The sequence below is a fragment of the Natator depressus genome, chromosome 1, assembly GCF_965152275.1.
Source record: "Natator depressus isolate rNatDep1 chromosome 1, rNatDep2.hap1, whole genome shotgun sequence".
Classification (NCBI taxonomy): domain Eukaryota; kingdom Metazoa; phylum Chordata; order Testudines; family Cheloniidae; genus Natator; species Natator depressus.
In genome coordinates, this window is record NC_134234.1 from 111,857,031 (window position 1) to 111,884,887 (window position 27,857).

At 41.6% G+C, this 27,857-nt stretch overlaps 1 protein-coding gene across 1 annotated transcript in view; it reads right to left on the reverse strand.

Annotated features, from left to right (window-relative positions):
* LOC141994216 (E3 SUMO-protein ligase RanBP2-like) overlaps positions 1-26,706 on the reverse strand; it is a 66,437-nt gene extending 39,731 nt beyond the window's left edge. Inside the window, exons 1-13 of the mRNA XM_074964418.1 lie at positions 26,452-26,706; positions 21,688-21,755; positions 21,030-21,141; positions 19,406-19,558; positions 16,730-16,960; positions 16,127-16,272; positions 13,209-13,401; positions 12,374-12,464; positions 11,217-11,426; positions 8,371-8,549; positions 8,113-8,288; positions 6,878-7,001; positions 6,265-6,426 (exon numbers count right to left, since the gene is read on the reverse strand). Of these exons, the coding sequence (XP_074820519.1) occupies positions 6,265-6,426; positions 6,878-7,001; positions 8,113-8,288; positions 8,371-8,549; positions 11,217-11,426; positions 12,374-12,464; positions 13,209-13,401; positions 16,127-16,272; positions 16,730-16,960; positions 19,406-19,558; positions 21,030-21,141; positions 21,688-21,755; positions 26,452-26,523 (1,917 nt within the window). The 5' untranslated portion in view covers positions 26,524-26,706. The remainder of the gene's footprint in view (positions 1-6,264; positions 6,427-6,877; positions 7,002-8,112; positions 8,289-8,370; positions 8,550-11,216; positions 11,427-12,373; positions 12,465-13,208; positions 13,402-16,126; positions 16,273-16,729; positions 16,961-19,405; positions 19,559-21,029; positions 21,142-21,687; positions 21,756-26,451) is intronic.
* Between the last annotated feature and the right edge of the window lie 1,151 nt (positions 26,707-27,857).

The following is a 27,857-nucleotide window of genomic DNA, read 5'->3' on the forward strand; positions in this document are numbered from 1 at the left end:
ACCCTGCAGCTTAGTTGTGGTGGAGCCACCACAAGAGACAGACGCATCCCGCCTGCTGCTGGAGCCTGCAGAGGAGCTGCCTCCTGAGGACTGGCTGGATCTCCCCGGGGCTGCCGGCAGACCGAGACGCTGGGGATGACACCTGCAGACTGGCCAGAGCTCCCCAAGATGACAGACACAAGTACACCCGAGGGGGAAAGTAGGAAGCAGCCCAGAGAAACCAGGCAACAGTCTGGTTGGGAGCTGGCCTGATACAGAGTCACTGTGTTGTGGGCAGATCCCCGCTGACCCAGTGGCAGACCACTCCGCCACTATTAGGGTCCTGGGCTGGGACGTGGTAGAGTTGGGCAGGCCTGCGTCCCCCCTGCCACCCCATCCCTGGGGTGGCACTAGTCTCCCTCCTCATGCCAGGAGGCCTGCGCATCTCACACAACCCTACCTGAGCCTCTAGACTTTATGGTGCTCACCCCCACCTGAGCCTCTAGACTTTATGGTGCTCGCCACCCTGGGACTCAGACTGCTTAGCTGCTCTGCCCTGATTGCAGACCAGAGATTACCCATTGCTTTGCTCCCCAGCCCTGACTGGGCCTGCGGCTCAAAGACTGCTGTACTGTTCTGCCCAGCTGGAGGATCGGAGCACTAGGTGAATCCAATTCCCCCCTTTGAGCACCTTTACAGGTACGCGACAGTGAGGAGGCATGGCCTCCCTCAGAGACTGACAGAGGGATGGCCACGCAGCATACACTACCTTTGTAAAACACTGAATTCTGTGGATGAAGAGCATTAAGTTGTATTACTATACATACTACATGTTTTGAAAAAATTTCAAATAAAAATGGCAAATATCTTGTTCTAACACCAAGAGAAAAGCAACTTTTGCTATACCACACACCTGTGTGCGCCATTATACTGAGATCAAGTACAGAGTAGTTGTCTGGCCAGTTTACAAGACATATCCTTCTGCTCATTTTTCCCGATGTGTTGAAATGCCACCTAACTTAATTATGAATATGAAGTTCTATAAGTAGTAAGTCATGAAAAACAACAAGTTTGTACATACTCAATTGAATTTTGTATCTGTGTTAGTCCTCTATTCTCATCTGCTTTTTTTTGTAGGGGTTTTATGAAAATGTGCATTCACACAAAGCAGTTTAAATCTTACTCAGTCAAAACCCTTCCTCCAAAAGTGTTCTCAATTCCAGCGGTTTCCAACCAAGATGTCATCACGTTCTATATCATTTGTTATTTCAATATCTAACTACTTACCCAGGGCCCTGAACTGTACTGCATGAGACCCTAAACAACTATATCACACAAAAAAGTCTTCAATTTAATATGCAAATACGAACATCTTCACTGTGTTAGTCCCTTCAACTTTACCAGTCTCGCCAGAAAAAGCTAAGCAAAAACCAGAATAGTGTCAAAAAAAAGTCTGAACAGTCTCATTTTCTACTCAACCATATCTCAAACTATCCTGGTAGTCAGAACAGAATTTTATGTTTAACATCAGCATTGGCAACTAAGATAAAGAAAAATAGGGCTGGAAGAGACTCTGAGAGGTCTTGCTGAGGCAGGACCAAGTAAACTTAAACCATTCTTGACAGGTGTTTGTCTAACCAGTTCTTAAAAACCTCCAATGATGGTGATTCCACAATCTCCCTTGGAAGCCTACTAGAAAGTTTTCCCTAATATTTAACCTTAATCTTCCTTATTTTAGATTAAACTCATTACGACTTGTCTTATCTTCAACAGACATGGAGAACAATCGATCAGTCCTCTTTAACAGCCCTTAATATATGTGAAGACTTAGGTTCCCATTTGCTCCCTGGTCTTTTTTTCTTTATACTACACATACCCAGCTTCCTTTGTTTGTTTTAAACCTATCCTCACAGCTCAGATTTTCTAAATCTTTGTAATTTTTGTTGCTGTCCTCTGGACTCTCTCCAATTTGTCCATGACCCTTCCTAAAGCATGGCGCTCAGAACTGGACACAGTATTCCAGTTGAGGCCTCACTGGTGCCACACAGAGCAGGACGATTACCTCCCATATCTTATGTACACTATTGTTAATATATCCCAGAACAATATTAGCTTTTTATGCAACTATATCACATTGCTGGTCCATATTAAATTTGTGACCCACTATAACCTCCAGCTTCCTTCCAGCAGTAATACTGCCCAGTTATTCCCAATTTTGTATTTGGGCATTTCATTTTTCTTTTTTAAGTGAAGTACTTTGCACTTATCTTTATTGAATTTCATCTTGTTGAATTCAGACCAGTTCTCCACTTTGTCCAAGACCTTTCGAATTCTGATCCTGTCCTCCAATGTGCTAGCAACCTCTCCCAGCTTGGTGTCATTTGCAAGTTTTATAAGCGTACTCTTCCACTCCATTAACCAAATCATTAATGAAACTAGTGACTAGTGCCAGAACCAGGACAGACCCCTAAGATCCCACTAGACACACCCTCTTAGTTTGTCAGTGAATCATTGATACCATTCTGAGTAGCCTTTCAACCAGTTGCGCACTCACCTTATACTAATTTAATCTAAACCACATTTCCCTAGTTTGCTTATGAAAATGTCACGTGGGATGGTGTCATAAACCTTACAAAAAAAATTCAAGATGTATCATATCTACTGCTTCCCTGCTATCCACTAGACCAGTAACCCTATCAAAGTAGTTATGTTGGTTTGGGAGGATTTGTTCTTGCCAAACCCATGTTGGGTATTCCTTATTGTCCTATCATCATCTAGGGGATTGCAAACTGATTGTTTAAGAATTTGTTCCAGAATCTTTCCAGGTACTGAAGTTTGGCTAATTGGTCTATAATTCCCTGGGTCCTCTTTATTCTCCCTTTTAAAGATAGGTACTAGGTTTGCCCTTCTCCAGTCCTTAGGGACCTCACCTGTCCTCCATGAGTTCTCAACGATAATTACTACCTGTTCCAAGATTGCTTCAGCTTGTTTCTTAAGTACCCTATGATGAATTTCATTAGGCTCTTATGATTTGAATACACTTAACTTACCTAAATATTCTTTAACCTGTTTTTTCCTGTTCTGGAATATGTTCCTTCCCCCTTGTTAATATTAATTGTGTCAATTAACTGGTTACTATTAACTTTTTTAGTGAAGACTGAAGCAAAGAACGCTTTAAACATTTCAGCTCTCTTGATGTCATCCCTTATTAGCCCTGCGTCACAGCTAAGTGGCAGACCTACACTTTCCTTCATCTTTCTTTCGCTCCTAATTCATTTATAGAACCTCTTATTGCCTTATGTCTCTTGCTAAGTGTAACTCACTTGTGCCTTGGCCTGATTTTTTCCCCTACATGTTTATGCTATTCTTTTGAGCTCATCCTTTGATTTGTACATGTTCCCATGTTTCTGTAGGATTAGTTTTTGATTTTCAGGTCATTAAAAAGCTCCTGATGAGATCATGTTGGCCTATTACTATTCTTCTTATCTTCCTTTCCCAGAAAAAAAAAAAAAAAAAGTCAGATGCCTTCTAGTTCCTTCCCTAATCTCCATAAGGAAAAGTCCTTATATACTTGGTGTGCACACAAAAAAAAAAAGATCCAAAAGTATGCTTCATGTGCCCCAAACAGACTCATCCATATTTTTATAAATATTTTGTCTTTTTGTAAATACAATATACTTAACTAATCCTTGACATTCATGTAGACAATTTTGAATAAAAATAAGCCTTTATCCCAGAATCACTGTTGACTGCACAGATGTTGGGCACATCTTAAACTGAATCAAAAGGGTTTTCCTCCCACACCTAGATTCTATTCAGGTTCTCATATCATCTACACCTGACTGTAAGAGAGTCAATGCCCTAAACTGTTTTAAGGCAATAGTTTAACCTCTGGCAAACTGACTTCACATCTCAGAGTTTTACTAGCAGAGAATTTGGCCCAAGTGTTGAATTGCTGACACTTGTAATTGACGCAACTAGGCTCACATGAAGTTACATGCTATAGAAAGGGGAGAATCAAGACTATTCCTTGCAAAGAGTTGGCTGAACTCTGTATGCCACAAAATTCAAGCAACAATGTATCTAAGAGCCTTATGTCATCCAACACAATACAGTACAGAAATGGAAGACAAGAAAATAAGGAAAGAAAGAAGGAAAAAGCCTATTAATACAGTTATATGGAACAAAATCTAGAGTAACAAGAAATTATAAACATGGGTGAACAGTGAGGATTCAGCACTCATACTACAATGATGGGCAGCAGCATAAATTCTTAAAGTACATCTATCTACTACTTTTTCCTAAGGCTTAAAGGTCTCTAATAAGAACAGTGATGTAATCATTTCTTTTTACAAAGCCTTTGGAAGACTAACTAGACTGCTGTAAGCTCTGGGCTTTTCAGTAGGAGAACAGATTTAAACTAGAATCCAAACAAAAAAAGTCATGGATTATATAGATTATACCTTACGCATAGGGCCCTACCAAATTCATGGTCCATTTTGGTCTATTTCATGGTCATAGGATTTTAAAAATCATAAATTTCATGATTTCAGTTATTTAAGTCTTGACATTTCACAGTGTTGTAACTGTAGGGGTCCTGACCCAAAAAGAGGGTCGCCAGGTTATTGTAGGGAGGGTTGCGGTACTGCTACCCTTATTTCTGCACAGCTGTTGGCGGAGGTGCCACCTTCTCAGCTGGGTGCCCGACCAACAGCTGCCGATCTCTGGCCACCCAGCTCTCAAGGCAAGGAAGAAGTAAGGCTGGCAATACTGAAAACCCCCTAATATAACCTTGTGATGCCTCCCTCCCTGCAACTCCCTTTTGGGTCAGGACCCCCAATTTGAGAAATGCTGGTCTCCCTGATGAAATCTGTATAGTATAGGGTAAAAGCACAAAAAAAAAAATAATCAGATTTCATGGTCAAGGATGTGTTTTTCATGGCCGTGAATTTGGTAGGGCCCTACTCATGCAACACGTAGGATCAAATTATTTTACTTATCACAAGAGAGGACAGAGTATAAAGGCACAAAAATCTAATTTTTCAAAAATAAAGAAAGGAAGGTACTACTCTAATAGCACAGTTTATGTACGCAAGACAATGAGCAACAGCTTGACATCAGAAATCCAAGCTTAAACCAGGCGTTAGGAAGAATTTCTGGCAAGGTTATTAAAGCTAAGAAATTAGGGCAGTAACTGAGCCACTAAAATGTACAAAACCATACCAGAAATCAGAACTCTGCACTTATTTGAAGCACTAGAGTAAAGCTGGGTCAAATTTTTCAATCAAAACTTTTTTTAGCTGAAAAATGCAGATTCAAGTTGAGGGAAACATTTTATGAATTTGTGTCTATTTCAGCTAATTGTTTCAGTCAAAAAACAGTTTTGGAAGTGGGGGAGGTAATATCTTTTATTGGACCAAGTTCTGTTGGTGAGAGAGACAAGCTTTGGAGCTTATACAGTTCTTGAAGAACTCTGGGTGAACTCGAAAGCTTGTGTCTCTCACCAACAGAACTTGGTCCAATAAAAGACATTACCTCACCCACCCTCTCTAATATCCTGGGACCAAACTGGCTACAGCTACACTGCATAGTTTTGGAAGTGTCAAGCTAGAGTCACAAAACCCCTTTTACTCAACAGCCCAGGGGTTAGGGTACTCACCTGGGATGTGGGAGACCCAGATCCCTGTTGGAGCTGTTATACTTAGTATAAATCAATATTCACTAAGCCAGAGACACACTGAGAATGACTCTATGCCCTAATGGTTAGGGCACTCACCAAAGAGGGAGAACACCCGGGTTCCAATCCCTACACTGGGGAGAAAAGGAGTACTTGTGGCACCTTAGAGACTAACATTTATTTGAGCATAAGTTTTCGTGAGCTACAGCTCACTTCACCTACTCTGTACTCTGGGGAGGTGATTCAAATCTGGGTCTCCCACATCCCAGGTGAGTACCCTAACGATTAGGCTACTGGGTAAATGTGGCCACCAGTACTACTTCCTCTGGAGTTTTGTGAATCTAGCCTAAAATTTCATTTGCTTTTATTTAAAAAGTTAATAGTGCCCAAAATCAAAACAAAACATTTTGGCTGACCCAAAATGAAGTCTCTTCCAACTTTAGTTTACAAAAAATTGTGTTTCAGATGGACACAAAACAAGATTTGAGAACTGCCAGTGAATCAACTCTCCCCCTCTCAAAACAACAATTATTTACACAGCTCTACAACAGAGTAGGTTTCAGGTTGCTTCCAGCCCCTCAATCTAATCCAGCTAGTTATGTTAGTACCTGAATATCTGCACTATGGAAGTGTTTGAACAAAGGATCAATAGGTTCAGGAACACTTTTCTTCTTTTTGATTATTTCCAGCATAGGCAAAACTTTTTTCCAATAATAAACACTTCGTCCAATGTATTCCCTTTGGTCATAGAAAGAGTTTAGACTACTGCCCTGTGAAGGAAGCAGAATAGAAGAGTGTTTATTTTAAGGAATTTCAGCTATCATTAGATATTATTCAAACTGTTAACTTGCTTCAACTACAGACAGACAGTCTTCAAAAGCTCTGGTATTGTCTTAGGCACCTCTGACTCCTCAGGTGAGCCTCATCCAGTCTCTGTACAAGCCTACATAATGCAAGCAACACATGCAGCTAGAAAAAAAGTGAGATATTAAAAGAAGGGTACCAAATGACTATTGGGAAAAGAAATGCAAAGTTATTTTGTTTGGCATAACATGATTAAGTGAACATTTACTACATTTTCAGTTTATTTCTACTAATTGCTAAATTGTGCCAAGAATGATAAAAATATTTTACAACACTGCGAACAGAAATACGTAAGTAAGTTATAGAGTTAATTACTTAAGTTATAATAAACGTAAAAATATTTTTTGCCAAACTTACTGTTTTATGAAGACATTTTGCCCAGTGAACAATTAGGGCAGGTTGAAGTCCATGTTTCCCCAGTGCTCTCAGAGTGTTTATTTCATGCTGGACTAGAAGCCTTAATTTTGCTGCTGTTCCTGGTCTGAAAAGTAACGAAGACACATTGCCTAATTAGCCTGCTCTGTTTTATGGGAAATTTTTGCTTGTCAATCCATTATAATAATGCAGAGAAATTATTAGTATCATGCAGATTATTGGTTTTAGTCCCTTTTTTGCCTCCCATTTGCCATATCTCTGCAGAACTACACTGATCACTGTGTGCACCCCACACAGGCCCTGAAGGATTTACGTAGGCCTGTGAGGCCAATTAACATACTGGCAGCACCTGAGAGAAAGCCAGGTATAATTGATAATGAAGCCCTACAGGAGAGGACTGGGTGGTAATTATAAAGCCAGTAAGTTTGCAGCAGAAAAAGGGCTGCAGGGAAAGAGTCTGCAAGCACTGTCTGGGGAACAGAAGATGTAGGAAGCAGTCCAGGGAGGCAGGAAGGAGTCTGAGGGAGTAGACCTTGGCTGCCAGCTACAGGGTCTGTAGGCTGGAACCCAGAGTAGAGGATGGGCCTGGGTTCCCCTACCAGCCACCGAGGAAGGTGAAGTGAAGCCTCCTGAGGTAAGTGGTGTAAGAACAAGAGAGCCCAGCAACAGATGGAAGATCTGCTATAAGGTAACTGGACTCTTACACAGGAAGGGGCGGACTAAAATGTAACCTGGTTGAAGGGCCAAGTTGCAGGAAGAGAGACCACTGAAGTGACAATGGGCAGGAATCACCTCAGGAAGTCAGCTGCTATGTCACGCCCAGCCACAAGGAGATGCTCCTGCACTGAGTGAATCCCTTTACATACACCAATCCATTTCTAAAGGTATGTTGCCATTGCAACTACAGCTGTGATTGTAGCACAGGTAGGTATACTGTAGTAGCTTTAATCACATGTAACAACAACAATAGTGAAGAGGTGGTGGCATGGACTTGTATTTGAGCTAGCTGACACCTTCACTTGAAGCATAGAGATACCATAGAAGTCTCTTTCAAAACTCTCAAATTTTTACAATCAAAATTTGAGCGTCTAAGATTGAAGGTTGAAATAAAGTACATGCCACAAGAATCTACAATCACCTGATTAATAGTGCTAAGATTCTCATGCTGGAAGTGACTTAGATTTAGTAAAAATGTAAAAACAAAAAAACCCACTTACATTGTTTTTTTGTGAATAAGGTTATAAACAGCATCCCACCAGGATCTCTGCCTTTCACTGCAGAGCTGTTTGCTCACTGGTAGTGGTAAAAATTGAGGTTGATGTGAACTGTAATGAGTATTAAACGTCTCTTGTAATTGTAAGTGGCTAGTAAATATCACTCCAAGAAGAAATACCTGTTTTCATAAAATAAATACATGTTATACTGTGCAAATCTCCATAGCATAGTAAGTTTCAGTGCTTAAACGGTTTCCTTACTTCCAGGTCCAATATACAGATTGTTTCAGGAGCATTGGTCTCAAGTCTTGATGTTTCCTGGGGCAAGTGAAAAAGCTGTTTTAACCACTTGCGTATTGCAGGTGAGACTGACATGGAGTTCCACTGTAAACCAAGCCACGTAAGGTGCTGGAGACAACCATTGTGCACTCTAATTGCGCCTAAACAGAAACAAATGATTGTTTACTTCTAAGATCTGTATCAGCAGTATCTATGCAAACAGTAAACTGATCAAAGCTGCATCTTATTCCATTTAAAAAATTCTTAAGTCATGAAATGTTTAAAAAATGATAATCCAGCCAAACATTTTGGTTTCCTGCCTTTGAATCTACTTCTCTTTCTATGACTAAAAAAATATCAATTGTTTAGGCCCCCAAGTCCATTCCTCAGAAGCAAAGAGATCTCATGTGTTATCCCTGGAGGATAATTTTATTTTAAATATAAAGATGCCATCACCATCTTATGTATGCAGTATTGTTGTAGCCATGTCGGTCCCAAGTTATTAGAGAGACAAGGTAAGTGAAGTAATATTTTATTGGACCAACTTCTGTTAGTGAGACACACAAGCTTTCGAGCTCACATGGAGCTCTTCTTCAGATCTGGGAAATGTACTCAGAGCATTACAGCTAAATACAAGGTGGAACAGATTGCTTAGCATAAGTAGTTAACATATTTCCAGGGACCATTAAGGTAAAGTGGCCAATTAATATCCCTCCAGTCACAGGGGAGAAAGAAAGGAGGGGGATGCTGCTGCACGTTGTTTGTGGGTTACAGGATGGGTGAATGCTTTTCATAAAGCAATCACTCTATATCTGACCCATCAATCCCCATCTGCAAAGGAAACATGCACAACACTTTCAAAAGACGAGACTGGGAGTGTAAATTCATAACTTTGTAGACACTAAAAACAGACACGCTCGCTTTATTACAGAAATCTATAACCCACTAACCACCCCCCCAGGCTGCTCCCCCACACCCTGTGACTGAAGGGGTGTTAACATGCCATTTCACCTTGAAAGGGGTTAACTACTTATGTTAAACAATATGTTCCACCTTGTATTTAGTGTGACACTGTGGGTAAGTCTACACTGCAATTAAACACAAGTGGCTGGCCTGTGCCACCTCACTTGGGCTTGTGGAGCTCAGGCTGCAAAGCTGTTTCACTGCAGTGTAGATTCCCAGGCATGGGCTGGAACCTGGGCTCTAGGATCCTGCAAGGTGGAAGGATCCCAGAGCTTGGGCTCCAGCCTAAACCTGAAAAAGTCTGCACTGAAGTGAAACAGCACCATAGCCTGAGCCCCACAAGCCTGAGATGTCATGGGTTTTTAATGGCAGCACAGACATTCACTCAGAGTACATTTCTCAGACCTGAAGCAGAGCTCTAAGTAAGCTCGAAAGCTCGTCTCTCACCAACAGAAGTTGGTCCAATAAAATATATTATCTTACCCACCTCGGCTCACTAATCAGCATCTTAAACGTTTTTGTCTATGTTTGCATTTCTAAGCACTCAAAATAATTACCTATGCTTTGAGGTCGGTAAGTTTGGCAGAGGGGGACCATGAGCAGGTGACAGAGCATGAACACTCTAAACTTCACTGCAAATGAAGTCTTATTACCTCCATGATTTTGCTGTAAAAGTTCTGATATTATAGAATTAGATAGCGTTTCAGACATCACCTCAGGCATCGTAAGTGTACATGCTGCATCAGCCTTAACAATAGTCACTTGGCAGTATCCCAATATTTATTTCATTTTAACCACCCCTCATTCCCAATCTCCACTTTTTTCACTGTATAAAATGTATGTAAAAGAGCAAGTTTGTTTATTTTAGCTATCAGGTGAATAATGTATGTTTATACTGGGGCAAATAAGTTTATAATTTAAGACCAACAGCTGCAAGCTTTCTTGAACATTACACATTTCATAAATAGACAAAATGTGAGCTAGTTGGAAGCTGCCAAAGCAGTTTAATCAAGGGTCTGAATTGTTTAAAAAAAATTAAGATAGTGCTTGAACACAGACAGGTATAAAGGATTTACCTAAAACACCAAGTTTTCTGAAGCTGGACAGACTCCACAAGCAGAAGTGTTAGTTCGTAGCTAACAGTGCTATCTTAACTGTACATTTTTAATTTAGAAGCAAACAAAAAGATATCCATTTAGGTCAGATTTTTATTTCTTCAATTCCCTTTTTGAAACAAGATTTGTGTAAGTACTTATTCTCCCAGAATACAATTGCTTTACCAACTCTCCAAAGTAACTACCATTTCAAACTGACCATCCAGCCAGGACAGGCCAGTAAGTCTGCACAACACACTGTTAAGATGAAAGTAGGGATGCTAGAGAACTGTATTTAGAACTGCAAACTCACTGGCCTAAGGAATACCTTTCCTCTAGATCTAGGTGTCATCTCTGTAATACTGCATACATTGCCATCATCAGAAGCTCCTGAGTTAGCAGTCCTTTATTTTAACAAAGGGGTTGCTAATAGATTATCCTCTTCAAAGAGTTATGGCTCTTGAACGAACTTCCTCTCTTTTTTGTCTCACAGCCAGGTTTAATGATCTTCTACAGATACTCCAAGGCTAATATATTTCCCCTCAGGCATTTCTGAGAGAAATGGGTTACTTGCCTGAGGCATCTGTTTTCATATTTGATAAAGTCTATGTTATAACCATGTTGTAGATTGATAAGGTTGCTATTTGTATAAAGGCCATTTATCCTTGGTTGCAGTCTGTATTATTTGCAGGATTTCTCTTCAAATCAGAAGAAACATAACACTAAGATATAGAAAGTAAGTGTAAAATGTTCTTAAGTGATGCTTCTTACCAATATCATATCTGGCTAGATCCACATGGTCTGGTCCCTGTATACAGACACTTCTGATATTATCAGTGCTAATGAAAGTTCTCTCTCTAGGAGCTCCATTCTCAAAGAGTGCATCACATAAAGTAGATTGCCCACTTTCGTTTGCAAAAGACTCCACAATCTCTTTATAGAAGTCTTGCTTGCCATGGCTTAAGTTTAGCAGCATGTGACCTGTAAAGCAAAACATATTCACGCAGAATTATTTTAAATACGAGTAGTGCAGTGAATTAAGATTGTTTAGTAGCAAGCATGTCTCATCAGGTCCTTAATCCAACATGTCAAAGATTAAAGATTATGGGTGAAATCTAGGCCCCAATGAAGTCCATGGAAAAACTCCAGACATCAACTGGGCCAGGATTTTACCCCACATGTTTTCAAGTCTTTTTCATGCCACCCTTTGTGAGGCAGTCAGACCAAAGACTTCTTAAATTCAATCATCTAAACACAAAGATATGGAAGTCTTTGTAGCACTAGTATAACAAATAGGAAAGCCAGAATTCTTGGTATTCCGGGGACCCTGGAATTACCTTCATTATGAATAGCTATGGCTTAAGTAGAATGGTCCCTTGCAGAGCAAGGAAATTTCTGAAAAGCACCTCATCCTGAAGTCCTTTAACCACAATGCATTCCCACAGCACAGTCCCTAGCCTAGAATTTACAACTTAGGTTAATGACAAAGAAAAAGGTGGCTCAGAAACAATGGATGGTGTGATGGGGAAGAAAGACATGGTAATAACAACAGGAGCAGGGCATAACCGTTAGTGTCTGTAGGGGCTATGGCAGAAACGATTTTAAGGAGACTGAGGTAGCGACTTCAAAAGTTTTATATCTATTCAAAAACATGAAAGTTTTTGTATTTTAAGAATGTTGAAACAGTTCAAAAATGAGTGCAGTGCACTGCTAAGTTACGAGGAAGATATGGGAACTTAAGTGTGTCATGATCAGACTCACTTTTTATACAAATCTACTTGAAGCTTTGAATATTTTTCATGAATTTAAACAGCAAAATGTTTATACATAAATTTCAAATCACTAAAAAAATCCATCTCTTGTATATACCATTTGGAAAAGAACATATTAGTTTTGTTTTAAACAGTTGCAATTAATATTCTTGTTACCAGACTGGCTCTGTCGATCACAGGCTAACATTTCCAGCATATCTTGTCCAGCTTGATCTGCCTTTATTAGTTTTGTCTTTGGTCTAGGGACCTGGTGGGAATTACATGAGAGTCAGGAACCAAGAAGTTACTGCTTCAAAAGTTAAACTCCCCTCTAGCTTTGTTAGTAAAATAGAAAATCCAAAATTTAATGTTTGTTGAACATGAAGGAAGTTTAATATCATCATGGCAAGCTACTATTTTTCAGTTACCAGACACCACCTTCCGGCCCCCCCAAAATTAGCATTTATGTGCTTCTTCTTAATTAGCATTTATGTATGTATTTTTGCTAGACATCTCTGGGAAGTGTAAATTAATAGCAAAATTAAGCTGGCATGAATACAGACTATTCCCAGATTACAGGTGCCAAGGTGGAAGGAGATATTTTGATTTAATAAAGTGAAGGATTGAGGCCCAAATTCTCTGCTGTGTCCACAACACGCTGGGTGTGGGGCACACATAAAAGGATCTGTGCCTCCTCAATGCTGGGGCCAATTTTACACTGGCAGGTACATGGTGTAGTTGTGTGGTCTCAGAGCAAAAGGTGATACATCTGAGGTGATAAAAATGCTAACCAGTTACAGCCTGATTACTTCTGATGAGAGCAAGAGATAACACATGCACTCACCTACCCCAGATTTTCTACAACAAACTGAAAGGTGGTAAAATATTCTTTAACAGCTGTAAAACATGTACTTAGAAGTGCTGCTCATCTGAGAAGAACTACAGTTCAAAATAAAATAAAAATGAGTTCTATATCAACTAATGCATAATACAAAAACTGAAAACAGCTTACTTGAAAAGCTATAAGGTAACACAAAGCTGCCAGTTCAGATACAGCTCTCCATTGCTTCTCACTGTGCTGGGCCATTTTCAACAAGAGAGTTCCAGCATACAAGTAAAAGTGACCTCTCATTTCCAGGAATGTAACAGACAGCTCATCATTCCCATTCACATATGGTTTCACAGACTGAAGAGCATGATCAAAACTATAGTACAAACAAAAAGTAATTAAAACTAGACAATTTGTATACTAGTGGTTTCAGACTTATTGTTTTGTCAGTAAGATTATTTAACTAGTAGGTTTGCATGATAGTGAATCAAATGGCTTGATGCACCAGAATCTCAAGTTTTCAAAGCTCTGAAATTGTTTTTTTTAACTACTACTCCCATGAGTGAATCTTTTGCTTGGATATCTTGTCCCCCAACTCTTAAAACCACTTTTTTTTAGCAAGGACACCCCCCATCCCTTGAGTCAGTTCTCCCACTGGCATCGCCTCAAAAATAAAAAGGAATTCTTTGAGACATGACTGCACCTCGTAAGCTGGTGTTGAGATGGGGAGAGAAGAGTGAATCATTTGGGGCAAAATTAAGAATGAAAACAAACAGTAAGTGGTGGTAAAAGGGACATGCAGAAGGTGATTGGAACTAAGTGAGCATATGATCCGAATTAACCAAAGCCAGGAAAAATCTCATTAGACTTTTAAACGTAGGAGGAGGTTCTGCAGGAACTTGAGTAGCAGCTACAGTCTGGTACCTGAAGCACATGTTGCACAAACTCCATTCCTGGGAGGTTTCCCCAATTGCTAATTAGGGCAAAACATTCTTTAAGTGATCCAACAAGATCATAGCCCATTTTGGAAATGTTTCAGATGTATTCATTCAAGCCCCATGGGATAAGGCGGCAGAAAAAAACAAAACCCCCCAACAAACCAAACGGGTCTACAGATAATACTGCCAAGAAATACTATTAGAAGCGAGGCTATGTAGTAACAGATAGTATCACAGCAGCAAAAAGCACAGGACACTATGTATTTCTCAGCTGGCCACCCATTCAACTGCTAACCAACCCAAACCTGTTTTGCTTCAGAAAGTTAGAGGAGATAAAGCAGTCCAAATGATATGGCCTACCCCTTGTCAAGCAATATTTTCCAATCTTACAGTTTGTGTGTCCTAGCAGGCACTAAGTAATCAACTACACACTTGTCTTAAAGTCACTTCCTTTAATTTTTTTTTTTTTTTAAACTACTGCACAGGTAATAAAGAAGCTAAGGAAAAAGATGACCGAGTATGGGCAAACACAGTTCTCACCCAAGCAGAAATACTTGACTATTCACAAGTTACATAAGCCTAATTTTTTCCCAAAAAAGTCTCCGGCTAGAGTGTCCTTACCCATTTACTGAATAATTACAGATAAAAATCTGCAGGGTTGGAGTTAAATTTTTCAGATGCCTGAGCCAAAAGCATGAGACATTTCAGACCGAAGGGAAAATCTGTTCGAGAAGTCTAGTTAACAGATCACAGGAATCTGGAAGGAAAGTGTCATCTCAACGCTGATTGCAATTTTGCTACTGGGATACTGTATGAGTTGAGACTTTCAAATACTTCAGTGTGTGAATATTTGTAAGTGCAATTTAGTTCAAAAGAACTTTTACACCAGACACTGAGACAAGACTGTATGCAAGCTGATAAGTGCTTCTTTTCTTGTCTTTTTTGATGATGAAATCTCCTCTTATGCTTAAGGCCCTACCAAATTCAGGGTTCACTTTGGTCAATTTCACAGCCACAGGGTCTTAATTGGTCAATTTCATGATTTCAGATGTTTACATCTGAAATTTCATGGTGTTGTAACTGTGGGGGTTCCGATCCAAGAGAGGACTGGTGGAAGGTGGGGGCCAAGCCAAGTTGTAGGGGAGTTGCAGGATTGCCATATTCACTTCTGTGCTGCCTTCAGAGCCCAGCTCTGAAGGTAGCAGCTGCGGAGTTTCCTGAAGCTGGAGGAGGCTCCTGGAGGTGGAGGTAGGTCCAAACTTCGCAGTGCTGCTGGGAGTGCCCCAATCGGGGGGCCCCATGGGGCAGGTGCCCAGTGGCCCCATGGGGCAGGTGCCCAGTGGCCCCAGACAATTTGAAAAATGGGTGCCCCAGCCCTGGCAGGAGCCACAGGGTGTGGAGGGGCGGCCTGGGCAGGAGGTGCAGAGGCTGGAGCTGTGGGGGGTGGCAGTCTCGAGCCCCAGCAGGACTGGGGAGGGATTGCGGGGGAGGGGAACAGCAGCCCAGAGCCACGGCAGGAGCCCAGCAAGAGCTGTTGGGGCTGCAGCGCAGAATTAACTCTGGGGCTGCTGCAGCGCAGAAGTGAGGGTGCGGTACAACCTCTTCGGCTCTGCCTGTGGAGGCGGGCCTGATCTCCCTCTGATAACAGCCGTGCAGGGGAAGGACAAGTCCTGGCTGATTTCAGGGAGATCAGATTTCACGGGGAAGGGCCTATTTCACGATCTGTGACACGTTTTTCACGGCCATGAAATTGGTAGGCCCTACCTATGCTGCTTGAGCAATATTAAGATACATTTTGGTTACTGTACAGTCATGACGTATTCTTTCTTACTAGATAAGAGACAAGCAAGGGACCATATATAAGCTTATGGGAAAAATATTGCTCTGGGTCTTCAAGCCTAGTTTAAAGTGAAGAGATACGCATCAGATCCAGCCCAGCAGTCAGCAGACTGAAGCCAGATGCACAGCACCAGTCAGAATAGCATAGGACAGAAGTACCAGCCTCAGCGATTACTACAGAGTTTTTTTTAAAGTCATTCATTTCCCTCAACCACCTGTACACTGAAAAAAAAGGTCTGTTTGATGCTCCATAGCACAGAATGACACCTCTTCACAAGAGATTACTCAAAGTGTTTTACAGTAGGAATGTGATGAAGACAGTACCTTGCAAGTGATTCTCTGCTTTCTTGAACATCTCTAGTAGAAAGTGTCATCACCACAAGGTTGGAGTAGGCCAGCAGCAGATCTCTGTTGGTGTTTCTCCAATTACTTTTTTCAGACTCTGAGTCCTGTGCAGATTCCAAATATTCCTAGAAAAGATTTACCAGAGACATAATTTAGTCACCTTTCTTGGGGGTGGTAATAGTACCACCCCTAGAGCACATTTGTTACATTCACAGAATATTCCAGTTTGCAAGGTGGGATCTTAACATCCAGTTCTCCCACATATTTTCCAGCAACAAAGCCTCTCCACCAAAGATTGAAGTGCTACGCCAACTCTGTTCAAGAGACAAACCCAACAGTCTTAGCGATATACATTAAGATCAAATGTAATAAAGCAAGGAAAGTAAACTGAAATTTGTTGTACCTCCTTTTGTTTTGGTGGACTTTAGTTTAAAAAAAAAAAAAAGAATTCTTTCATAGGCCCTGTGCCGTCCCCTAGTCCCCCACTACTTGTAGGACAGACACTAGTTCCACAAAAGAACCAGCCTAATATAGAAAAAACACAAGAGATTTTCCCAAAACCACAGTATGGATTTAACAAACCTTAAGCGTCTGTACAACACACGAACACCACTGCAAGCTTGATCGCATAGTAATCTTCTTTTCTGCCTCTCGACAGTGAGCCACAGCATCCTTCAATCTTTTATTTGAACGGTAGAGCTCTACTAGCCTGATATTTACATAGACATCATCTGGTCTTGCATAGAGTTCTGACTGTATCAGATCAAAAAGCTGATTCCATCCATCTTCACCTTTACAATCCAATAACTGTTCCTATTAAAAACAAAGGCAGTGGGTTTTTAGCATCTCATTTTCCATTTAAACTTTTTTTTTTTTTTTTTTTTTAAATCAATGACCACAGGACAGGACAGTTTCCTTTATCATTCCCTACTCTTAGCTACCTGATTATGCATAGACCGAGTGGTTGCGAGTATGTCACGTTTTAAGACATTTATATATGAAATGAGAGTTTGTATAATTTGCTAAGACTTAATAGCATTATTTGAGATTTTTTTAAAAATATTTTTTAAATACTCCTTTATTGAAGTAAGTGCACAAGAGTCTCAGAGAACCCTGTCAGATCTAATAGGATTTTGGTTTTACAGAATATTATTTTCATTATATTCCTATTCTATATCATTGTATCTAGTCAAGGATTCATTTTTGTTAAAGCAGAGTTAACTTTTAAAAAAGACAGACGATTTGAACTACATTATTGCTGGCATACATTAAAAAACTAATGCATTCATACACAAGTCAGACCACAGATGCTTAGTTACCTGAAAAGATCAAACTTCATTACTCCCATTCATAAGAATGGGAGTGAAGATACAGACCCCATGTTGGGAAGAAAAATGCAGCAACAAAAAGTTATTTAAAAAGCAAATATTTATCCAAGTGTTTATTCAAGAGTACAGAAAGTAGGCAACTAGCCAAATGCCATCAAAAAAGCTGCTACATTTCTGCACACTAATCCCTCAGATAGGAAAAGCTACACAAGAAAGTGTCTGTGATGGACTTCTGACACTTAAGTGAAAACAATATTTTTATAGATCTATAATCAATACAGAGTTAGGGATTCTAACAAATTGAAATGTCCACAATTGTTCCCAGAAAACACAAAAACAAATAAGCAAAGTGAGAGAGTTGCTGAGGTTGAGCCTGGTACTTGCTAGGTAGTCAGCCATAAAACCAGATCAAAAAAATATATCACTAGACAAAGAAACCACTAACAGTTTAAAGGTCTGCTACTTTGCTATTTGTCAGAACTAGAAGTGCTGTCATGGACCAGGAAGTTCTCCCTACATCAAGTTCTGAAGGAACTCAAATATGAAGTTTCAGAACTACTAACTATGGTATATAACCTATCATTTAAATCAACTTCTGTACCAGGAGGGCAATCTTGACTGGAAGATAGCTAATATGATGCCTATTTTTAAAAAAGGCTCCAGAGGCGATCCCAACAATTACAGGCTAATAAGCCTAACTTCAATACCAGGCAAACAAACTATAGTGAAGAACAGAATTATCAGACACATAAATGTACATGATATGTTGGGGAAGAGTCAACACGGCTTTTATAAAGAGAAATCATGCCTCACCAATCTATTAGAATTCTTTGAGGGGTTCAACATACATGTGGATAAAGGCGATCCAGTGGATATAGTGTACTTAAACTTTCAGAAAGCCTTTGACAAGGTTCTTCACCAAAGGCTCTTAAGCAAGGTAAACAGTCATGGGATGAGGGAAGGTCCGCTCATGAATCAGTAACTAGTTAAAAGATAGGAAACGAAGGGTAGGAATAAAAAGTCCGTTTTCAGAATAGACCAGTGGTTCCCAAACTAGGGTTTTCAGAATGTTACAGGGGGTGCGCCAGAAAAATTTCACTAATGGCACCCAGAGGACCCTGGGCATTGGAGGCAGCAGGTGGGACCCGGTTGCAGGACAGACAGCCCGAGCCCCAGGGAGAGTGGGGCAGGGCAGTTGGGGCTGGCAGCCCGAGCCCTGCCCCCGTGAGCAGGGGAGCCAGCCGCCCAAACCTCAGCGCTCCGCTCGGGACCTGAGTCCGAATTCAGTGGAGCTCAGTTGACCGCGGCGGTCAACGGGGTCCAGCAGCAGGAGCCCCATGGAGTACGGAGGAAATTTAAACTTAAATCCCTGGAAATATTCATTTTTAGGAGGGGGCTCACAAGATTTCACAATTTAGTGAAAGGGCTTTGCGGGCTGTTAAAGTTTGGGAACCACTGGAATAGAGGTAAATAGTGGTGTCCACCAGGCATCTGTACTGCAACCAGTGCTGTTTAACATTCATAAATGAACTGGAAAAAGCAGTAAAGTGAGGTGGCAAAATTTGCAGACAATACAAAATTACTCAAGATACTTAAATCCAGAGCGGACTGCGAAGAGTTACGAAGGGATCTCACTAAACTGGATGACTAGGCAACAAAATGGCAGATGAAATTCAATGTTGATACATGTAAAGTAATACATATTGGAAAATATAACCCCAACTGTCTATACAAAATGATGGGATCTAAGTTAGCTGTTACCATTCAAGAAAGATCTTGGAGGTAGTTCTTTGAAAACATCTGCTCAACATGTGGCAGCAGTCAGAAAAGCTAGCAGTATGTTAGGAATCAGTAGCAAAGCGATAGCTTAAAATAACTGCATGCATGTTAGAACTTTGTGATTATAGCACACCTCAAAATTTCAGTTTACCTTCAGTCTGTAAACAGCAGGGCTTCCAGGGAAGAGTTTAGAAGCTCTCTCAACCCAGTATTTTGTTCTTCCATCTGTAACATCATTGTCACACAATAATTCCGCAATCTTCAGTACAAGATCTTTTTGTGTTGGGTTCAACTCCACTGAACGCTAATATTTCATCACCACCACAAAAAAACCAAACAGCTGTTATTTTTGTACTTAGTATGAATTATGAAGAATTTCAGCATATAACTAGATAAACAGAACAAAAAACTACTCAGAAACACTCATCAGTACGTACTTTTACAGTTTTAAGTGTGCAACGAGAGCAGCTTCAAAAATCTGTTATAGTACTACACTTCGCAAGATGTATTGGACATGTTTTTAATAAGCTTATTTTTCAGAAAGTTATTAGGTGAAGAAACACATACTGGTAGTTTTACACCTTTATATGCTTATGGAATGAGTCAGATCAATGAGTTTTGGTCCTGATTCTGTAACTCAGTACTGTAATGCAGTTTACTAGCAATTGGAATACACACCATAAAGTTATAGGGATCCCTGTTAGGGAATCCCAGGGCAATCTTGATGCCTTATTTTGAAAAGTATTCTACCAGCCTAAACTCCCTATTAATCAATTTTCAGTGTGGGAAGAAGTTAATGGTCAGGTTTCTTAAAGATCAGCTCTAGGACTGATACAGTATACAGTTACTTCTATTTGAATTTTCTTTACACTTATCTTAGATATTGCATCAATAGTGAATTTCCTCTATTTCTTTCCATGTTTTTAATTTGTGCATTTGACAAATTGACTGACCATAGTCAATTTTGTTTTCCCCACGGCTAGCACGTTAGTTTCCTTCTTTGGTTTTGCTGGTCTTTAACACAGCACCAGGGAAGAGAATACACATTTTGAGAGCGAGAAAGAGGAAAATATAACAAGAATCACAAAAAGCTGTCACACAAACTCAGTGCTGCAAGAAAATGAGCTAAAAGTCTTATTACAATTCATTAAAGGGTTAGATATTTTTATGAATATACAGTTACGTTAGATAGGATAAAGTTCATAAGGACTAAATCCTCATGCTTTAGAACATAAGCCAGTCAATCACCCAAGATTAGAAGTAAAAATTCCCCCATAGGCACGTTATTTCTTAACTGTTCATTTGAGGGAGGGTAAGGGGAGACGAAGTGGGTATTCACCCATGAAAACTTATACTCCAATACGTCTGTTAGTCTATAAGGTGCCACAGGACATTCTGCCGCTTTTACGGATCCAGACTAACACGGCTACCCCTCTGATACTTGGTAAGGGGAGAGTTATACCGGTCCCTGCAGCAATAACCATTGTCCAGATCCAGATCAATTACTGGTATGATTCGTGACTATTTTTACAATGCACGTTAGGGTGAACAAATGTAAGACCCAAACCTGCTTTTCTACAGATATGCCAGAATGTTTTCCAATTAGTAGAAGATTTTTTTCCACAGAGTTAACTTAACACGTGCGGAGGTCCACGGGTTATAAAACTGAGGCTTTCTAGTAACTTAAGCTAGGAAAGAGAAATAAGTGACACTAAACCCTTCTGGGATTCGTCCATAATTCAAGAATCACTTGATTTCATCATTTTACTTCTTACCTTATAGCAACCCACAGCTTTTTCTATGTTATCTTCAGCTTCATAGAGCTGGCCCAGAAATTTGTGTGCCTTGGGATCTCTCTCTTGTACATTAAGATAAGTAGATATGTATCTGTAAGAAAGCAGTTACCATATCCGTATGTAATGAATAATTCTGAAACAAAACCTGAAACAGACAGTTAAACAACGTAAATAGTTCACTGGTGCTCTGGACTCTGAGGGTGAAGAGCAAGCAGTGTGTTTAGTTCCAGGTATCTGTTCTGGGGCCTCAAAAAAAATTAAGCAACATTATTCTGATATGAGCCATCATTACCTGTTTGCCAGAAAATGTGTGTGTCTAATAAGGGAGACTTGTGATAGCGAATCACTTAGAAACAGTAACTTACGGAAACTAAAATATAAAGTTCTGCTATGCTGTTTGAACGACAGCTGTCTGAATAAAGAACACTTTTCAGTCCCTCATTTCCAATTTTCCTTCAGGTTTCCCCATTAGCGATTCAATGGATTTGTATCAAATAAGTGCTATCAGCACTGTCTGAAAATAACAGTTTTGATCATTCAGTATTAGGCATCAGAAATTGCTTTGTAACAATACCAGTATCCATTTAATTTCTATAGCAATAAAGCTCTTTGGAGGACAGAACAACATTTACTTTACCTTTTAGCAAGTTCATACTCTTTCGCTTCATAATAGAGTTTAGCAAAAAAGAATCCTTTCATTGATTTCTGGAGGGGAAAAACATTAATGTTATGATAAATAAGCTTAAAATATTTAATGTCTATATTTTTGACCCAAAATGGCTTAGACAAAGTTCCCAGTTAACATATACTATATTAAGTAATTAAACTTCAGACACATCAGTTATCAACCCTAGTCCAGTTTTTCATTTTGGTCTGTAATATTCTCCCCCATAACATCTTTGTAGAGAAAGACCTAATACCATACTGATGGTGTACATTTGGGAAATTAAGGCTACCCAGTGAACCAGAGAAATTCATTGCTTGGTTGTAATAGGAACACTTCTGACTGGCAGCTAACAAAAACAGTGACTGGGAGACAAGATGGGGTAATTTTGGTCACAATATAATAGGCTTACTGCTGGAAAAGCTTGTTACACATCCATCCACCAGTAGGGAGATGATTAATTTCTTAAATTATATACTGCAACAAGTCTGTCATCAAACATTGATGTTTAAATAGGACACAGGAATCCCATAGTATTCCCAAACTACACTACTCTTGATTACTCCCTGATAGTTCTCCCCAAAGGGAAAATTTCTGCTTGTGCCACAAAGATATAGTTATGGCCTGACATTAATACAGATGTTCTGCAAGGGAAGGGAGAAGCAGCCAAAAGTACTTTCTCTCCATTCTACCACCCACTGTATCTTTAACAGTAGAAGATCATCCTTGTGCCTCAAGAAAAAGGAGTACTTGTGGCACCTTAGAGACTAACCAATTTATTTGAGCATAAGCTTTCGGGAGCTACAGCTCACTTCATCGGATGCATAAAGTGGAAAATACAGTGAGGATGTTTTTATACACACAGACCATGAAAAAATGGGTGTTTACTTTCCCTTGTTTATTCCCCCCTTCCTCAGACGTTCTTGTTAAACCCTGGATTTGTGCTGGAAATGGCCCACCTTGATTATCATACACATTGTAAGGAGAGTGATCACTTTAGATAAGCTATTACCAGCAGGAGAGTGGGGTGGAGGGGAAAGAAAACCTTTTGTAGTGATAAACACCCATTTTTTCATGGTCTGTGTGTATAAAAACATCCTCACTGTATTTTCCACTTTATGCATCCGATGAAGTGAGCTGTAGCTCCCGAAAGCTTATGCTCAAATAAATTGGTTAGTCTCTAAGGTGCCACAAGTACTCCTTTTCTTTTTGCGAATACAGACTAACACGGCTACTACTCTGAAACTTGTGCCTCAGTTGCTCCTGTACAGAATTGCTGGAGCAGGAACATGAGTGAAACTGACTAGCTCCTGTCATGGCTGCTGTGGAGCAGAGAAACAGGCACTTCTTGAGAAAAGAAAGAAGAAAACTGAGATGAAGGGTAACAAAAAGGAGGGGAGATGAGAAAACGCAGTGAGGCTGTATCTTTTTATTTAATGGCAGAGCATCAGCTTGTGACTATCGAGATCCTTTCTCCCTGGACCAACGGAGGTGACATACACATACAGATACTACAAACTCAGGCACGAAGGGGAAGGAAGGAACACCTTATTTCTCTAGCAACTCATTCTGGTTAAGTGGAAGACCAACACTGACAGGATAATGAAAAATCCAACTCCAGACCTTCTAGGTGAGAGCGAGTATCACTTCAAAACAGAGTTGTTGGTGAATGAACAAGATTAAAAGGTAAAATGGAAGTCTCTGAAAAGTCTCAAAGAAAAAAAGGTAAAAACCAGAAGAGGTGAAAGATGCAGAGAACCAAGGAGGAAATAAATAAAGGACACCAGTGAAAGCATTCCAAAAAGAAGTGGGTAAAGAATGACAAAATAAATGAACTGCTAATTAAACACTAAGTTTTGATTTTTGTATTTTTTGCTACAAACTTAATTTCACTTGAAACTGTAGCAAAAAGAAACAAAGCAAACATGCAACCCTTTTCATCTGTATGACGCTGTAGGAGAATGGTTCAGAACATACAGCCAGAAGCAGCTGATGGAGCAAAGTCACAGTGAAAATCCACGATAGATACCAATCTCTGTTTAAAAGGATATTTAGTGCAAAAGTTTATCCCCTCTTTGGAATTTGGGACTTAAAGACAAAATAAATCCCAAGGCAAACTTGTTTGACTGTAAACTCCTTGGAGCACAGACCAAAAAATCTCTGCGCTCAAATGATAAAGTGCCCACAGAGTATGGAAACAACTGATAATTGCTCGTTTTTCCCTCAACAATTAATTCAGCCAACAGTAATTTCTACTCCTCTATCAAGGAAGACAGAAGTACAAATAAACATTTTAGATATAATGAAGTTTTGGACTTTTACATGCAAATTAGGTCCAGCCATCAGCTACTGGCAAGCCTCTAACATGGCACCAACTGGAAAGGGCCAAGTACTTCTCTTTCCTACTCCTTTCAAAAGCATATCCATCAATGCTAACAAAACTAAACTAAGATCCTATCATATTTCTACTGGAAGTCCACTTAACTTATTTCTGAAATACTGGCATCAGCTCAGGAATCTTTACATTTTCTCAAATGTTTTAATAGCACCTGTTCATAAAAGGATTGTATTGTGTATCCCTTCCCATATTCACAATTGGGAAACATCCCTGTGTCAGCTACAGCAATTGCTTATTAGAGAGTGCGACACTAGAAAGATTCAATGTATTTTTAGTTTTCTTTAATGCAATTTAGGACCTGGAAACAAAGAGCCAAAAATCACATGACCAGCCAGATCTCTGCAAGCCACCAGCAAATGCTCTGAGGAACACCGGTGGTCCACAAACCACAGCTCCAGAACCACTGCATTAACAGCAAATGAAGACAACCCAAATAATTATCTATAAAGCATGTAGGGACAAGGTATTATTGGACACTGAGTGCTTCTCTGGAAAGTGGATGAACTATTGAGGCAGAATTAAGAATGGTAAGAATTTCTTGGTTTGTTTGTATCATTAAGTTCTCAACCACAGTTTAAAAAAAAAGAAAAAAAAATACAACTTTAATCACATTTAAGATCCAGGACAAACATAAAACGACCCATTACATTCTAAGCAATTCCAATCCCTCAAACTTTCTCAAATCACTCACTAGATATTAAATTTCTCTGTTTCAGCACAAAGATTATTTATTTCTGAACAAAAGCATGCATTTTAATTTTTTTACCCTATAATAAGACATGTTTAGTTTTTAATCTTCTCCATAAACACTATATTATTGGACAAATGTGTTTGATAAGTTTGAAACGGTCTGGTGAGCCACATTTCTTTACAATTTCAAGGGATAGTTCATTTCAGTCCCTTCTTAATTTTACAATACAGGACAAAGGAAGAATGAGAAGTATCTATTTTCCATTGTTTACTTTGCGTACTTACTATACAATCAGCTACACCATTACCCATGTAAAGTCAGCATTCCCTGTTTGTGTGGGTCTTTCGCACAGTGAACAGGAGCAAACATTAAAAAAAGTGCGATGTAACAATAAATATCTGTTAGGTGTAACTTTTAAATTGAATAATTTGTTGACATGGTCTCTGTTGTAAAAGGCATCTGAATCCTATGACTTCCACAATCAACAAAATCTCTGCATGCATATTTCAATGAGATAGTATCAATACTGTGTGCACAAAGCCTGCCTAAAAAGATTATACATTAAACGCACTGATGTGCCCACAAAGCAGTACACAACACTGTTAAATTTCCTGCCACTACAATATACAGCATTTACTAATGGGACTAAAACTACAGAATAAGTGTTAACAGTCAGGTTTTAAGGATTAGATTGATCTCTGGCTTTTCAGAATTAAATGCCTATGTTAAACTATATCTGTGTGACCACTGGTGATCTGGAGAGCATCTTCTGGGGTCTGCAGAGAGATAACTGGTGACGCAGAGCTAGCTATAATTTTCATTTCTAAAGTGCATTACCAGATAAGAATGTAATGCATTTTCAGCTAATTCCATGTAAACAACTGTGATTGTTGCAATGGGGTTGTTACAAGCCCATGAACAAGCAGGGAGCTAGGTCAGCCACTTTTTATTAAAATGTGATCCACGTTTTGTGAAAAAAGTTTGAGTCCGTGAATTACCGCCCTACAGATTAATAACTTTGAAAGCTAAATTTTTTTTTTAGAGCAATACCAGTGTTTCAGACAAATCAAATCTACAGCATCGCATTAGCGACTTAAATCCTTTCCTTAGCAGAAGCAGCAGGGCGAGCTTCCCTGCACGATCCCATCGCTCTCCCTCAACTCAACCGCGGAGGGACGGACGAAGGGCTGAAGGAAATGCGCCCACAGCCAAGAAGATGGCTCAGACCCGTCTCGGCTAGACTCAGGGGACCCGGCTGCTACACTCGCCTCCCAGCCTTGGCTACAGCCCAGCCCCCACAGCCAGGGCAGGGGCCCGGCCTTGCAACCGGCCCACAAAGCGGGGGGGGGGGGGGGGGGGCGCACACCGAAATGAGTCCAGGCCAACGATGTTGAATGCCGGGCTCCTGTCAGACACGGGCCGGGGACTCGCTGCACCCCCAGCCGCCCCTCGCGGGCGCCAAGTCCCTTCACCCCACCGCCACGGGGGCGCCAGCCGCAGCCCGCGCCCCGCGGCGACCCCGGCCCTCGCTCTTGGGGAACAAGCCGCCCCCGCCCCGCAGTCACCCGGGCGGGGACCGACCGACCCCCCCCGCCGCGGGCCCGGCTCCGCTAGCGGAGCTCGCCGGGGACACCAACAGGCCGCTCACCTCTTTGGGGGAGGGGGCCGCGGCCTGCACGGAGGCGATGTACCGCTCCACCTCGGCCTTGCTGCGCCTCATGCTCGTGGCGCGCGCAGAGCCGCTCGCTGAGCGAAACACGAAACGCCGCCGCGAGCCCCCCAGCTCACCAGCCGCACTCGCGCTGCGCCCACAGGCGTGAAAGTGGGGAGAGGGACGCTCGTGTGCGTAACGCGGCGCGCTACGTCTGTGTGCGTCGTCACCGCTTGCGGAAGGAGAAATGACGAGTATCGGCTGGGCCGTGTCCTGGATCTGGCCCTGCCCCTTCTCCTCTCTCCACGCCCGCGGCGGCGCGTTCCTTGCCCAGTCACAGTCCCCGGGAGCCAATCGCAGCGAGCGTTTGGGGTGGTAGGCGGCGGGGGGAGAGGGTGCGCGTGCCCAGAACCCACGTGTACAGCTGCCAACCGCGCTTGCTGCTGGACAGCTTCAGGGATAACGGGGTGGGGGAGGGGAAGGCCAAGGCCTGTCACCTCTGGCTGGCCTGGTAATAGTGTAAACCGGGGAGGGGGGTCGGGCTGGTGCGAGGAGGAGGGTGATCAGTTGTTGTCCGTGGCCGCTGGCGGCAGGACAAGACGTGAAGGGGGCTCAGTCTGCAGCCAGGGAGTTTTAGGTTAGATCTGAAGATAAAACTTTTTTTAACTTTGAGGGAAGTTGAATTGTGCAACAGGCGTGGGAGGGCGGTCCTGGAGTTCCTGCCAGGGGTGTGTGTGTGTGTGTGACTGGGTTGGACAAGCACCTGTCGGGGTGGCCTAGGGTAACTCAGTCGTGCCTCAGCGTTAAGGGGTTGGACTTACGTCCCCTAAAGCCAGTGGTGAGCTGGAGCTGGTTCGCACGAACCCGTTGTTAAATTTAGAAGCCCTTTTAGAGCCGGTTGTCCCTTGGGGGACCTGCCGGGGGCGACAACCGGTTCTAAAAGGGCTAAATTTAACAGCCGGCCAAAAGTGGCGCCTTAGGTGCTGACTCCATGGGTGCTCCAGCCCTGGAGAACCCAAGGGGAAAATTTGGTGGGTGCAGAGCACCCACCTGCAGCTCCCCGCCCCACCCCCGGCCCCAGCTCACCTCCGCTCTGCCTCCTCCCCTGAATGCGCCACCCCACTCTACTTCTCGGCCCCCCCCCCGCCCCCGCCAGGTTTCCCGTGAATTAGCTGTTCGCACGGGAAACCTGGGAGGGCTGAGAAGCAGGCGGCGGTTTCGCACTCAGGCCCAGGAAGGTGGAGGCGGAGCAGAGGTGAGCTGGGGCGGGGGGGCGCGACGAGGGCTGCCCGCGCTGCAGGAGGTAACCCGGGGGGAGGGAGGGGAACTGCTCCCCGCCCCAGCTCGCCTCCGCCTCTCTGGGCCTGAGGGCGAAGCTGCTGCCTGCTTCTTAGCCCTCCCAG